The sequence below is a fragment of the Monodon monoceros genome, unplaced genomic scaffold (genome assembly GCF_005190385.1).
Source record: "Monodon monoceros isolate NGI ecotype Baffin Bay Population unplaced genomic scaffold, NGI_Narwhal_1 Super_Scaffold_18, whole genome shotgun sequence".
Lineage (NCBI taxonomy): Eukaryota > Metazoa > Chordata > Mammalia > Artiodactyla > Monodontidae > Monodon > Monodon monoceros.
The window spans coordinates 71,121,599-71,137,481 of record NW_021703774.1 but is presented as its reverse complement, the minus strand read 5'-3'; the positions used below and the strand labels follow the sequence as shown (position 1 = coordinate 71,137,481).

Here is a 15,883-nt window from a genome sequence, read left to right as displayed (position 1 = left end):
GACCCAAATTACTAACCTGCAGTCCCCTTAAAACCCGGGAGCAGGGACTTCCCTGGCGGTCCAGTGGCTAAGACTCTGCACTCTCAATGCAAGGGGACCAGGTTCAACCCCTGGTCAGGGAACTAGATCCCACATGCTGCAACTAAGAGTTCACATGCCACAACTAAAGATCCCGCATGCTGCAACTAAGACCCAATGCTGCCAAATAAATACATATTTTTTAAAAGCTTTAAAAAATAATCCATTTTCCAAAGATAAACAGAGCTATGCCACTTGGCCACGCCCCTTCCTAGGCGGGGGGGCTGAGTTTAATACAGACCAGGACTTTGCTAAAGCCCCGCCTTCTCCCTAGGGCTCCGCCCTAATCCCGCGCAGGCGTGGCACAAATTTTCCCGCCCCTTAGTGGTGCGGCGGATCTGACGCCTAACGTAACTGCGTCGACGCCATTTTAGCCGGTCCCTCTCCGCACTGGGTGTGGCGGCCATTTTGTTTTCGACACCGAGCGGGAGTTGACGGCAGCCGCTGTGGTGAAAGGCAGGAAGGGGCAGGCCGGTTAACAGGCGCACGGGCCAACCGGACAGCCAGCCAACAGCAAAGAACTAACCTAGAAATCTACCGCTTAACACATCTAACTAACCGCCCACCAAGTTAACCCGAGCCCCTCCACCGTCAACTCAGGTTCGGCCGGCCCCCGGCCCGCCTGCCGCAGCCGTGGTGGCAGCCCCGGGAGGAGCACTGGCGTCCGTTTCCTTCGGTACGTGTCTGTGGTGAGGAGGGCAAGAGCCCTGGGGAACGGAGGGGTCCGGCGGACGCGGAACGGGAGCTGGCGGGATGTGGAGGCAGACAGGGTGTCCGAGGTGGAGGCCCCGGAGGGGGCGGAGCCCCTGAGAGGGAGGCGGGGGAGACCCCGAACTGGAAACTCGCCACGGGATTGATGGAAAAGGTGGGGATTTGATAGAGTTAAAAAAGAATGTTGTTTGGTGGGTTGAGCAATGTCGGCGGTCCTGACAGGGCTTTGAGAGGGAAGGGCAATCAAAGGAGGACTGCACGACCTTAGGGAACGTTGGAAAGTAATGGCGGCTTCAGGGTTAAATTTTGTGGAGCGCTCCCGGGAGCGAACTCCCAGGTGAATGCCCGTTTAGGGAAACCTTGTCTACTCTCTCCCTCCCCCAGCTCCGCAGTCCCTTGCTAAGTCTCCTACTTGATTTTGAAACTGGAATGCTTGTGTCATCTCTCTAGATCAGTGGTTCTCAGTTGTGGCTGCACAAGAGAAGCACCGAGGTAGACTTCCCCCCCCCCCTTCGAGGTAGACTTTTTTTTTTTTCCCCCTTCTAATTGCTGATCCCCAGACCTCACCATCAGAGATTGTGCTTTAAATAGTTTGGGCCCAGGCTTCTGTGTTTCGTTGTTTTTTTTTTAAAAAAAAAAAGCTTCTTGCAGCCAAGGTTGAGAAGGATCGCTCTAGATGAAAAGCCAAACTCTTAACACTTCTTTGGCTGGGTCTAAGTCTGCCATTTTGGAGGCTTGGGCAGATATTTTCTGTCCTGTGGCCTTGGAGTTTATTAGTTTGAGGTAACTAGCTTCTTAAGTTTAAGCACCTGAAATGAGTTTTGGTGTGATCGTCAATAGTCATCGACACAGGCCTTTTCATTCATTTTTGGTTTGGGCCTTTGGCACTTGTTGAAATGAGGTGGTCATCGTTCTCATTTGCTCATTCTGTCCATTGTCCTTTGTAGATTCTCGGGATTTGAAGATGGCTGCACAGTCAGCGCCGAAAGTTGTGCTAAAAAGCACCACCAAGATGTCTCTAAATGAGCGGTGAGGCAGCCAACAGCAACTTCAGCTCGTTCATAAGAAAACATTACTTAAATTGGCCCTGGGGTCCAATGCACAAAAACCGGTTTTAAACTAAATACCAACAGAAGGCTACAGACCTCTGTTCTTAGTTGCATCGTATGTGGTACACAAAACAAATTGGGCGGTTGTTTCAAAACCCCTTATCAGTAGATTTTTATGTTATGCTGTCTGAAATATTTATCTGGTGGGATGTATTTTAAAAAGACTCCTCACACCCTCCCTTTTCTTCACTTTTTTTTTTTTTTTTTACATTGATACAGGGGTGGTGCAGCTCGGTAGCATGGTACCCTAGCTGCAGTAGGCTTGCTGCCCAGTCCAAGGCCAGCAGTGTTGTGTCTGGCCTGTAAGAGGCGGGTAGCAAGCTATGAATATGTCCAAAGGCCCTTGAATGTCATTCTTGGGCCTTGTAAGAGGCACTCGCTTTGCTCCATTTCACTTTCTTTCCATTCTGCTTTTAGTTTGTTTTTGTTTTCAATTCTTTTACAATTGAATGTTCTTCTCTTTCATTCCATTAAACTTACCTTGACAGGAATAATAGAAGAGTGTCTTCACAAGCTCTTAAATGATTAAACTAATCTTAACTTTTTCAGAAGTAATCACTTAGAGTCAGAAAAAGTAATCATTTGACACTAAGAAAAGTTAAGGCATTTAAAGGCACTTTCTGTCTCTGAGAGCTTTGTTCATTGAGTGCCTTCGACCAGTGACTTTATTAAGTTAATGTTAGACCACTAAAAAATTTACTGATGTTTGTTTGCCTTTTCTGAAGCATATGTACTTCTCTTTATCCCTTAGTGGTACACTAATTCTCCATATTCACATTACTACGTGAACAAATACATGAGAGAATGTGATATGCTCCTATAATTTATGTGGGTGTATCATTTCCATGGGCTTTGAAGGTGCTCTAGTCCTTCCTTATATTTGCCCTTAAAATGCACCCTCAGGTCCCCAAAGGTTTTGGCTTGCTTTGTCTGTCTTTGAAACTACATCTTCTGTGTCTTGTCATCACATCTGCTTATTGCATGCTTTTCATACTTTCTACCTCTCTAAAAGCCGTTACCTGAGCCCTTGTTATCACTTTTGATTGAATGTGCTACACTTAGCTGCATTTCTAAGTTTCTGATTCTTGCAAGTTTGTGGAAGCAGAGGAGTCTGTAACCCACATCAGCCTTGATCTAAGTGTACCACTTTACTTAAAGTTCGTGGGATCTGGAGCTCCTGGTCTAGCAAGCCATGAAAATGCCAATAAATGTTTTGTAATAAAGCGTTTATTTAAACATCCATTTTGTTCGACCTTGAAGCTTTACTAATATGCTGAAGAACAAACAGCCGATGCCAGTGAATATTCGGGCTTCGATGCAGCAACAACAGCAGCTAGCCAGTGCCAGAAACAGAAGACTGGCCCAGCAGATGGAGAATAGACCCTCTGTCCAGGCAGCATTAAAACTTAAGCAGGTGAGAGAATGGGTCTTAATGCGCCAGAAGCAGCTGGTGATCCCTGTCAGGTAGTCCACTGAGGCTGTCAGGACGCCATGGATAATTACGAGGTGGCTCAGGGCAAAAGCTGAACTTTTCTGGAGGAAAGAGAAGTTCAGAGAATTCCCATTTTGGCAGGTACCAATAAGTAACTTTTTGTTGTCTTTCTCTTTTAGGGAGTTTGCCATCAAGGTGGCCTGTTTCTGTGTTATCAATGAGTATTAACCTCTTTTGTTCTCTGATCCTTTGCCCTTAAAATAGATTCACTGGCTTTTTCCACAAAGAAATTTTGGTTTCTGTTTTAGATGATCTTCAAAAAATCCTTTATTTCTCACCAAATGGTTTACAAATTAGGGAAATGATTTTATTCTTTCTTCCCTAATACAGGGAGTCTGAAAGGCCTCTTAGTCAAAGGTTTTCAATGCTAAACAGTAGAAAGAGTGGGGTGACCCTCATCTCCACAGCACCTAAAGTTTTGTCAGTAAAGTAGAGCGAGGACACTGAGTAATTTAAGAGTTAGAGGTTCTCTTTCAAATTTCCAGTAAGAGATAATCCTATTCAGATCTGAAATAAAACCTGCTCTTTATTATTCATAGACTTTATATGCAAGTCCGGACAGTGGCTGTGGAAGGATATGTCCAAGCTGTGGCTGGGCGTCTGGAGGGCGGTGCCATGCAACTGTAAGGACTTTAACTGGTAGCACTGCATGGCTGTGCATAAAATCAGCAGTTAAATATAACACCCTTCCACCCCCACCCTGAACCATTGGGCTCACTGACCAAAAATAAACAAGGCCTTCTGCTTTAGCTACCTTAAGCCCTGGAGTGGCTGCATTCATCCCAGACTCAGGAAAGCAGTAAAAGGTGCCACTGTTTTCTAAGAGGAAATACTAAAAATTGTTGAAGACAGGTCTCTGACATATTATTGCAAAGGACCTTTTAACAAGAAGCTTGGAACAGAGGCTGTGCCGAAGAAAGTAGCCTCTAGAGCACTGCTGTCCAATAGAACTTTCCACGGTCTTGGAAATGTTCTGTATCTGTGCTCTCCAATACAGTAGCCATTAGCCACATTGACTGTTGAGTGCTCAAAATGTGGCTAGTGCCATTGAGGAGCTTAAATTTTTATTTTTATTTATTTAATTTTTTTACTTGTAATTTAAATTAGCCACATGTGGCTAGTGGTTACCTTAGCATATAGCACAGCTCTAGAGTGGAAACTGAATGATACAGTTGACATCCTTCAGCTTCTTTTCAATATTAGAGACTAGTATTGGTGGCAAGTAAGGGATGGGAAGGGAGAAGAACGTCTAAGTACTATGCATTCTCCCCTTAAAGCACAGATCTTGGGAGAATGTACTAGGGATGACTAAACACAAGAGACTTGTAGAAAGAAGTCCTGACCTCATGTTGTTCAGAGCCTGCCCCTCTGATTAGAAGCAGTTTATGATCTCATGCTAGAAAGCTAATAATAATAACTCGCAGCATATGGTTGTAGAGAAAGTCGTTGTAGTCGTTTGTGGGTGAAGCCTGAGGACGCATAATTTACTTTCGTTCATACTTACAGCGTTATAGGAGAACAGGTTTGCTAGGGCTTCGGTGGTGTTCAAGGCTACACAGTCACCCTTTCCTCTGAAGGAATTTAATTGTCTGAGATGTGGTCTTTGTAGTTTCTCTTTGAGGGACAGATTATTGAAAAATTTCTATCTATGGTATGTCCTTGTTTTCAAATGTGGCCCTGAGTTTTATGATTATAGCTAAACTGTCTTAATTCTAATGCAGGTTTGGCTAGCTTTCTGTGGAGATACATTTGAGTTATGTGTTTATTTTGAATTAAAAGTCATTATACTGACTTAATTAATGGAGCTGTTTGCAAAGGTAGACATGGAATTACAGCTATTTAAGATATGTAAGGAAAGGAGATTTGACTTTTTTGTGTTTATTTACATCTTAAGGTAAAAAGTGGACCGTCTGGAGATAGATACTCAGAGGAAAAATGGAACACACTGGCCTCTTTGACTGAGAAATCAAACTTGTTCTTAAGTCACAAGAATTCAAATGAAATTGTAATTTAAACTTTGCCCAGAGTGTGATGAACTTCCTATGGTGTTTGAGTAAGCCTTTGAAGACAGTGGTAGTCCTTGGGCAGGTATGAATCCAGTCCTGTCATTGTCAACTGGTGGTTCAAAAACAGCAGAATCCAGGATTTGAAATACAGTGTTCTTATTAAAACTTACGTTCCAAGTAGTGGTATATGACTTCTGTAGCCAAACTAGTGAGGTAATTTGTGGTGATGCCAGTTTCATGGGACCATACTCAAGCTTCTTAGAAGCTCTGGATCAGAATTCTGCTTGTTTTCTACCATGTTCTGAGGCAAAGCCTTGCTTCTGGTTTGGGATCCTTATGACACCCCGTGCAGGTTTATCTCCCGCCACACAGACATCTCACTTGCTTCTTTTTCTCTGCACTTTGAGTTGCTAAATCCCATTGGATTGCTTTTTTGATCTCAATTCCCTAACACCTTTTCTTCCAGAAGAGCTTAAAGCAGCGCCTGGGTAAGAGTAACATCCAGGCACGGTTAGGCCGACCAATAGGGGCCCTGGCCAGGGGAGCAATCGGAGGACGAGGCCTGCCCATTATCCAGAGAGGCTTGTCCAGAGGAGGACTTCGTGGGGGACGTGCCACAAGAACCCTACTTAGGGGCGGGATGTCGCTCCGAGGTCAGTGCTCTGTACTTGATAATTGTCAGGCCCCACCCCCTTCCCTTTTCTCTTGGGCTGCTTACGGACGGACACATTTGTTTAACATCTTTAAGCCTGAATTTGTATTAATATAATTAATAACTTTTGAAATGACGTGTTTTTAATAGTGCTGCATGTCTTTTATCGATACCATTCCTTTTCTGATAATGTGCAATGGTGAGAGGCTAGGACCTGCGTTACAACAGGTAATTCATGTCATCTCCATTCCATTTTAAAACACCCTGCTGCTGCTTGAATCAAAGCACATTCGAGTTCTAGAAATAAGTCAAATCTAAGAAACTTCTTGGCCTGTTGGCCTATATCTTAATTAATCATCTCTGTTCCTGGTTCTAGTGAAATACTCTATTACATCTGGAAAAAAGAGGACAAGTTGACCAATAGCACTTAGCTATATGTTACATTTTAGGCACTGTTATACTGTTCTCTGTATAGTTCTTGTCCCCTACAAAAATGTATTGAGAGCAGGAACCATATCATTTATTTTTAAATCTGCCATAATGCTAGGCACCTACCTGTAATTATTCAATAGATATTCATTAAATGTATGTACTTAACTAATTGACTTAACTCCCAGCTTCTTCCAAAAGTGGATTTGTGGTCAGACTTGTTGAATTGATTGAATAAAGAGCAGCTTAATCTTTTCACACTCAGTGTGCAGCTTGCCCCACCCAACCTAAAAATTAACTGAATTAACTCTCATTTAACCCTCACCGCCTTCCTTTGGTTAGAATCTACTTTGTCTCTCTTGGATTTACCTGCATATACATTGTATGCCTCCTCTCCAAGGTCAAAACCTGCTCCGAGGTGGACGAGCCGTAGCTCCCCGAATGGGCTTAAGAAGAGGTGGTGTTCGAGGTCGTGGAGGTCCTGGGAGAGGGGGCCTAGGGCGTGGAGCTATGGGTCGTGGCGGAATCGGTGGTAGAGGTTAGTCAGCTACCAACTTCAGAGACTAGCTTCCCCTTATTTCTCTCCCTTCAAAACTCAGAGCCACCTTTCTGCACAGCTTCAAGTCATAGGCAGGCTTATTTGTTTGTCTTGTTTGTTTTATGAAACTGGCTTATTTTATAAATTCACATGCTGGTAATGTGGAGGTCTGTCATGGGTTTTCCAAGAACAGTCAGGTATGTGTTACAGAGCCAGATTATATTCAGACTTCTTTCAGGCTCTTGCAAATTTAAATTGTATTGTTAAAAATGACAGAATGGTCAGTTTGGCGTTTTACCTTTTTCTGTCCCTGACCCACCACCACACACCCCACCCCATAGCTCAAAACCCACTTTGAGTCTAAGAAGAGAGAAGAGGGAGATGTACAAAAATGAAGCAGAGTTAAAGAGGATGGTGAGACTTGGAGCTAGGTATTGACTCTGAAACCAAGTAAATTCAAGATAAAGTTTGTGTCTATGCGAAACCAGAGATGACTCTTTTTGATCAAAGTAGAAAAGGCAAGATGGTATTGTGTCAGTTAACTAACTGACTCTTGTTGATAATCTTACCTTGAGACTTGGTGATATTTGTCCTGTGACCTCATGGCCCAGACTGGAAGAGAGTTTTTAATGGTGTTGCTGTTAATGCCAAATCTCATGGGAGTTTTCTGGCTTAGAGTTTAGTGGAAAACTCCCAGCAACACCTGTCCAGGAAAAATAATATATATTCTTTTAGCCCCTGGGTATATTTGCTTTGGTCTTTTTAAAGTGTGTGGTGGGTCTTCCATAATTTATGACCTTGCAGTTGCCAGGGGATAATAACTATTGGGAAAAGAAATTTGATAACAGAGGGCTTGTTTTCTTCTCTCGCATTATATGTTGCTTGGCTTATTGAGTGAAGTACAAGCTAGTTTGGGTTTCAGGATGAAATAGCATGTTTCCAAATTATCTTGACTTGGTTTCTGAGAGAGACATCACAGGGATTGGGTGGGGAGGAGTCTGAAGTAGCTTTTCAGAAAGCTGGGTATGTTTTGTTAAGTGAATTGAAACCACCTCTCAGATAACCATAATTGTTAAAATGTGAATAGAATCGGGAGATAGAAATGGCTGGGACTACTCAAAATGTTTTTCCCCAATTCCCTTCATTGTTCCTATGTCAGAATAACTCCTCAGTCTCCTGACATAGGATCAGTTCATTAGGTTTGATAAATTTGAGGAGACGAGCTAATTTTTCAGAAGGATCTCCAGTAAAGTTTAATTTGAAAACTGTCTAGCTTCACACCCCTGTTTCTCTGTGCCCTTGTTACTTCCTCCCTATCTTGCTAAATGGGGTTATCTTTAATGTACTTGTATTTTAATTGTAAACTTATAGCGAGTCTCAAATTTTAGTTTCTCTGTCTTAGGAGAGATTAAGAAATTTTTAATTATCAGTTAACTATATTCCCTTACTTTGTTGGTAGAATTAAAAAAATTTAAATAGCATTTAGAGATGAGCATGTAATGAGGGATTCATTATGTGTGCTTTCCATGTGTTGCTTTCTACCCAGTGTGTTTCCTGTTTTTCCAGATTTCTCCTCTTGCCCTGCCCTTCAGCCTTTCTCAGCTAGGCCCCACTGCTCTAAGGGGCATTTACCATAGCACCAATTAAACTTACTTGTAACTGTTTTTCTTGTTTTTCCCTTGGGCCAGGTCGGGGTATGATAGGTCGGGGAAGAGGGGGCTTTGGAGGCAGAGGACGAGGCCGTGGACGAGGGAGAGGTGCCCTTGCTCGCCCTGTACTGACCAAGGAGCAGCTGGACAACCAACTGGATGCATACATGTCAAAAACGAAAGGACACCTGGATGCTGAGTTGGATGCCTACATGGCTCAGACAGATCCCGAAACCAATGACTGAAGCCTGCCCACCCTCCTGTGAGACTCTTGTTAAAGTCACACATCTGTAAATAACCTTGAGATAACAGATGAGAAGAAACTTGATTGATGCTGGAAGGACCTACCATAATAGGCTATGGACTGACTCGCCACCAGTTTGTGCATTTAGTGTGTTCCTTTTACTTTTTGATACTGTGTTGTATGAAACCCTTTTTTCCTCTGACTTGGGTTTTGTTTTATTGTCGTTTGGGTTTTTTTTTCCTTCGCCCAGACTTCTCTTTGAACATGAATGTGTTGGCCTTGTGGCTAGTACACCCTCTTCCCCACTCTGCCTTCGCTCACTTGTCATATGCTTTGGCATTCTGACATTTCCTCTGTTCATCTCCTGTGAAAAAGTCCCAGAAAGAGCCCATCAATGTCCCTGCTTAATATCTAGGTTTCTGAGATACAGTTCTGTTCTGCATCATCTTTAAAGAGCCTCTTAAAAGTGTTTAGAAAATGTGGAGCTCAAAAATGCATTCTGCCATGCTGATGTTTTAGTAAATTAGGAACTCTGACATAGCTACAGGGCCACCTAACAAGTTACACACGGTAACAGCTCTGATTTAATTAAAGTTATTACCATGTACATTTACACCACATAACCAGTGTACTGGGTCAGGTATGTGCACTTTCTACCCTGGAATGATATTTATAAACTTTTCCTCTTGGCTTTGCATCATGCCCAAAGAGGGTATTTTTGGATTGGCTTACACCTGCAAAAGAGTGGGGAAAGCCATTTGGTTTGGCAGATGCTTCAGAAGAGAAAGGACTGGAAATTGATGGCAGATATCTGGTGGGAGGGGTCAGAAGATATCCATGCTGAAATGCTGTTATGTTTATACCAGGCCGATCTTGGGCTTCATTCATTGACTTTGACCCTTATTCCCCTTGAAGGTTTAATTAAGTTCAACCATATTCTGTCAACTGTTCCAGTTTCAGTAGAATCTTTTGTTTCTGGTTCATTATAACAAATTGTTCTCTGAAATCTAGTCAGGACTTTATTTGTGGGCTCTTTGAAATATTATGGCCACTATAACAATATTTTGATATACCCCTTGTAGAGTTGAGAGTCCTTCATAGTTGTATTAAAATTTGGGGTGGGAGGGGGATGTGACTTTGGGGCAGAAAGTGAACAATTTGCCCTCTTTTGAATAATCCCCGAGGTAAGATTAACCACACAAAGTAATGTACCAACACATTTGGTCCATAGGAAGCTCAAACATAATGGTCTCAGGAGGCAGTTGAGGACCCCGGCCCTGGTTTCCCTTTTCCTCTGTGCTGTTTAAGGGAAAAGAAGAAGCTAACCACCTCTAATCAAATCAGTTGCCATTGAGCTACCTGGTACCCTAAACTGTTGGGAGGTTGTGTGTCATTGTAGACTGGGAAGGAAATTTTGGCCAGGACAACCTCAACTTGAATCCCATTTGTATGACCTGGGCTACTTAACCTCTGGATTGTGAAGCAAGTTTAGTTGTAGAAGGGAGAGCTTGAAAAGACCATGCGGAGTTAGGACAGAGCCATGCTGACATAACCAATCAGACCTAGTTTTGAAGTGTCTGTACTGTAACTACTTTTAATAGAAGTGGACTGTGAGACCAGAGGTCTTTAGCCCAAACAAGTATTTATAAACCTTTAATCGGAAAGAGTGAAAAAGGTATTTTTGTGTGGGCAAGGCCGATTTTAAGGATAATTCCTTAGATGCCAAACTCCAGTCAGCCCCCAAGGCTCTTCTGTGGGAGAGGTGCTGATTGGCAGTGGGCAGGCTACCCCTTGCGAACTTCACATCCACTGGTAGCCTTTTGTCATCTTCCAGGGCCTTCAGAACACCTTTGGGAGAAAGGGAGGGAGGTGCAGGGTGAGAGTTTTTCTATCCCCCAACCACACAACTTGGGATGACCCGTCTCTGGGATTTTATCCCCAGCCCTGTCCTTCCCAAATACTTTGACCCTCCTTCAAGGTAGCTAACAGGTATGTGCCCTCAGGATATTTTTAATCTGGTGGCTTTTGTTACCACTCTCCATAATCCACTGAGATCCTCTGTGTAAGAATAAGGAGTGAAAGAGGCACCACTTTTGAAGCTTATGCAAGGGGTGGGGTAACTAGCTGAGGTAGAGATGGGGAGGGGCCAGCAGTATGAGTGGGTCTCACAGTGCCCAATTCCAGTTCCATGGAGCCCACACAGATCACCCCGTATACTTTTGGCAAGGTTCCAGGCTAAAAGCAAAGTTGGAGTCAGGAAATGAGAGGTGAGGGGTGTACTGGGTGGCAGCAAGTGTCTGAGGCCTCCCACCACCGCCAGTCCATCTGCTGACGTAATTCCCTTGTGAGGGAGAGGTCCATTTCAGAACAGAGCTCCTGGATGCCTCAGCCCCTAGACTAAGGAGGAGAAGCTGGGGCCAGGATACTGGGTCCTTCAAGAAAGGAGAACTTGCCGAGGTGCCAGCTGTGCCTTATCTGCTCACTCTCCTAGGTCAACCTCTTCCAGCTCAGGATTGCCCTGCCCAGGGTGCTTCCAGTCCCACCTTGTCCTGCCAACTCAGTACTCCTAGTGCCCACAGGTGTCTGTCCAAAAGGACCTGCCCCGTGTCCTCTACGCCCATCTCTTGCACTGGCCCAACTTGCAGGGTAGTGAACTAAGACCAGGTTGGGGCTGCTGTTTCTAGCACCCGTGTGATCTTTACTAACTACGAAAATGTCAAGCAGATCTAGTGGTCAGGGGACCCTGAAGCATCCTGGGGCGGGGGGGGGGGGCGTTACTTTGTGGGTTCCAGTAAAGATGGGCAGTGAGGCAACCACTGGAGCTTAAGACCGCTTCCCTTTCTGCCTCCTCTATATCCCTCCTACCAGTTGAAGAATCCCTCCCCAACAGTGGGCAAAGGAACTTCCCTACCAGCCATGGACCCTCCAGCTCCACTCACTGCTCACTGGAGTTCCCAGAGTCTCCTTGAGGCCTGTGCCCACTTCTGCCATCCTCGATCCTTCGTGAGTGTCCCAGGTAGAGCAGAGTGGAACAAAGAGAGTCAGCCTGGCTCCCGGGTCAGCCTTTCACTCATTCAGCCACCGTATGCCAAGGGCTTGCCATACAGACACGAACAAGGCATTGTTAGGCATTGGGAGTACAGAGAAGAGGTTGATGAGCTAGAATATGAAAGTCAAGGGAAAGTTTAACAGAGAAGGGGGGAAGAATATTCGAAGGAGAGGGAACGAATAAAAAGGTGCAGGGAAAGTGTGTTCAGTGGTCCTTCAAAGTAGGGTGGGAGACACAACTGATAAGATTGGGTAGCCTGGAGCCTGTCTGCTGAAGACCTTGGGCTTTATGCTCTGGGTAGTGGGGAGTGATTGAGGACTTAAGTAGGAGAGTGCCATGGGATGATTTATTCAGAAGGGTGGTAGGAAGTGAAAACGGGCTAGAGGGAGGACCATGGAGACTGGGAAACTATTAGGTTAGTCTAAAACAAAACAGAGTTGGCCTGAACCTGGGCAGGCCACACCCTCAGCAGTTTCCTAGCTATCTGAAGTCTGGGATGCCTGTCAGCACAAGAGACAGGAGTCAGGGGTGGCCTGAGCAACCCCAGTGGAGAAAGCACATGGCATATGCCTCTCCCTGGCCTGCTCTTGTTTGTCTCCCTAGTGTCCCCATGTGGTGGCCCCATGATGCCTGATCTGCCACCCAACCCGGCCTCCACCACAGCTACCCACTCCCTATGACCTCATACCCTGGAAAGAGCTAAGCTTCCAGGCAAGGGGCTGGCAGAGGACAGGCCTCCAGCCCCCATAAGTCCAAATGACAGCACTTTCCTCCCCTCCTCCAGGCCCCCTGCGGCCTTGTCAGGTAGTTTCAGCTAATACCCACCCACCAGCAGTGAACAGCACCCAGACCAGCACTGTAAATGGGGCAGGCCTAAGGGTTGGCTCCTAGAAGGGAGGCAAAGGGCCCAGAGAGGCTGGGACCTGGGAGGAGACCTGGCCTGGCCTCTGTGTCCCCTCTCCTCTTGCCGTGGGCTGTCCTGTCCATCCCACTGCAACCCCAGCCCTCCCACTACCTCTCGCGCTGATTCTGCAGGCAATGTTGTTAACGAAAGCTCGGCCTCTCTGTACACCGGTGCCAAATCCAATCTCGGAGACAGAGTTTTGGGTGAAATAAGAAAGACAGCTTTACTACTTTGCTAGGCAAAGGGGACACACTGGACTTCTGCCTCAAAAAACTGTGTGTCCCAACCCGGGAGGATTTTATTAGGGTCTTATATGGTTCAGAGTGGGGGAGTCTCTGCCAAGATTAGGGTGTGAGCAGGACTGGCACTCCCTTAATCTCCTCTCAGGTGGTCGGTCTCCTAATATTGATGAGCTTCTCTGGTCCCTTTAATCTTGCCTCAGGTGATTTCTTGGCAGCCCCCGCCCCCCTTGATTAGCAACTGTTCAAATCTGGAACTCAGGGAAGGACATGGAGGCTGAAGTCTTTTTTTTTTTTTTGCGGTACGCGGGCCTCTCACTGTTGTGGCCTCTCCCGTTGCGTGGCACAGGCTCCGGACGCGCAGGCTCAGCGGCCATGGCTCACGGGTCTAGCCGCTCCGTGGCATGTGGGATCTTCCTGGACTGGGGCACGAACCCGTGTCCCCTGCATCGGCAGGCGGACTCTCAACCACTGCGCCACCAGGGAAGCCCGAGGCTGAAATCTTGCCTACAAGAAATGGGGAACGAAAGGGCCTCCGTGGCTGGGAGCCCCACAGGGCCCCACTCGGTTTCAATGTGAGAAGGGCAAGGGTGCCCAAGCCTCCAGTTCCCTGGGTTCCGGGCACCTTTAAGGACTCACCTCCAGCTCTCTCCCTTCCCACAAATACACATATAGACACAGTTGTCACAGTGGAGTCATGAGAAATGGAATATTTCCTGCCATATCAGTAAACAAATGATGTCACAGTCGTCAGCTTGCAGCCCTCCAACGTGAGCTGGTGAGCCCTGAGGAAACTCAGAGCTGAAAAGAATACCTGCCATCTAGCAGCCATCAGACTGCAGCCACTCCCTACGGTGAGCACTGGAGGAAACTCAGGATGTGAAAATACAGGATACTGGCCCCAGATAGCTGAGGTGCATATCAAAGGAATGATTTCAGTGAGCCCAGAACTCTTGCATCTTCCCATACATAGAAAAGCACTAAACTCCTTAACTTGGGTTATCTGGTTTTCTTTAACCATAATCTTTTGATGTTCCCAGCTACCTGCCCTTTGTTGCAAAATATCTGTATAACCTGGCTCCCCGCTTCGCCTCCGCTGAGCAGTTCTCTCAGGGTTACTTGAGATGCTGCCTCTCAGGCTTGAAGTCCTAAAAATTCCCGCTGAATAAAACATAACTCTCAACTTTTAGGTTGTGAATAATTTTTTAAGTCCACAGGCATATCATCTCGTTTCTGACCCTGGACCTTCCCCAGGCACCACCTCCAGCCTCTTATCAGGAAATCACATCTCCAGACTCCTTATGTTCTGTCTCCAAGTTTTAGCTGGTAGTGTTAGGGTTAGAGTAGAATAATCAAACAGTTAGCTCAGAAACCCCATTAGGGGATTGTAGATAGAGAGAAAACTTCAGGGGGCTTTGGCAGACCACAGAAAGATTAATGATCACTCAAGAAATGAATGGGAAAATCCTGCAACAATGTGGGCTTACTTGACTCATAAACCAGAGCAAATCATTTAGCATCAAAGCCAGATTGGCTCGCTTAACAAAACCAAGCTAACTTGATTAGCAACAAAAGCATACAACAGGAGAATGTCAAAACAATTAAACAATGGTGACATGAGACCCACATCCTTCCCAGTGAGCTCAGTAAGTTAATGACCCACAAGACATGATCTTTGGCCCCTAGGACATGCTCTTTGCACACAAAAAAGCAATCATTATGGAAAGGGAAAGACCCTCATTGTACTGAGACCTGAAATAATTTTTCCAAAGTGCCATGGCAGTCCTGGCCTGACCATGTAGGGACAAGACTCCCCTGCCCGAACTGGAGGAGGAGCTGATGATGGAAGCATGACACCTACTCAAGAAAGACAAAGAAGGTCTTCTCCCCCTCCCCTCTCTTCCTTTGATTAGAAAAATGTAACCCACTAAGTACTTGGGGCAGCACAACGCTCGCCTGTCTGCTTGCTAGCCTCACAAGCATCCTATTCTAATAAATCACTTCTTATCACTTTGCCTCTCACTGAATTCTTTCTGCATTGAGACATAAAGGACCGGACCTCTTCAGAGCCCCCTGAAACACCACCTATCTGTTTCAGTAGTGCCAGTGGGAGAGGTGTTGCAGGTGACCTCTGGCTGCCCTATTCTCCTGCCTGGGTGGGCTCTCTGACCTTACCACACCCATTCTAGTGACTTGGCCAGGCAGGATGACGGCCAAGGGTGGAGGCTGAGGCCCAGGATGGCTCTGGAACCTGTGATGGTGGCAGCAGTCTACCACCACTAATCCCCAGACAAGGGCCTCTTACTGTGTAGGGCAGGCAGGCCAGTAGACCTGGGGCAGCTATGGCTCCACGAGCCCTCTTTAAAGGATTCTCTTAATTCTCCATTTAGGCTTGATTTATTTAATTTCTTTACCCTTTAGTGTAAGGTGATTATCAGTTTAAGATTTAAACACATCTTTGGTGTGATATTATGAGGTATGAGAAACATATATTAGGGGCTTCCCTGGTGGCGCAGTGGATAAGAATCTGCCTGCCATTGCAGGGGACACAGGTTCGATCCCTGGTCCGGGAAGACACCACATGCCGCGGAGCAACTAAGCCTGTGCGCCACAACTACTGAGCCTTCGCTCTAGAGCCCGCGAGCCACAACTACTGAAGCCCACGTGCCTAGAGCCCCTGCTCCGCAACAATAGAAGCCACCAGCCGCACACCACAACAAAGAGTAGCCCCCGCTCGCTGCAACTAGAGAAAGCCCATGCGCAGCAACAAAGACCCAACACAG

The 15,883-nt window shown here is 45.9% G+C and overlaps 1 protein-coding gene across 4 annotated transcripts; it reads left to right on the top strand.

Annotated features, from left to right (window-relative positions):
• The first annotated feature begins 445 nt into the window (after positions 1 to 445).
• On the top strand, positions 446 to 9,916 carry CHTOP (chromatin target of PRMT1). Of its 4 annotated transcripts, none has more exons than XM_029228818.1 (6): positions 446 to 754; positions 1,737 to 1,818; positions 3,159 to 3,312; positions 5,863 to 6,049; positions 6,878 to 7,015; positions 8,704 to 9,916. In XM_029228818.1, exons 2-6 carry the CDS (start codon positions 1,754 to 1,756, stop codon positions 8,907 to 8,909), a joined length of 750 nt encoding a protein of 249 aa, XP_029084651.1. In that variant the 5' UTR covers positions 446 to 754; positions 1,737 to 1,753; the 3' UTR covers positions 8,910 to 9,916. The 4 variants fall into 4 exon arrangements, 3 of the variants coding, with proteins under 3 accessions (XP_029084651.1, XP_029084653.1, XP_029084652.1); XM_029228820.1 differs by having other exon boundaries at positions 466 to 754; positions 5,866 to 6,049; XM_029228819.1 differs by lacking the exon at positions 446 to 754 and adding an exon at positions 1,288 to 1,306 and having other exon boundaries at positions 8,704 to 9,110.
• Positions 9,917 to 15,883: the final 5,967 nt, after the last annotated feature.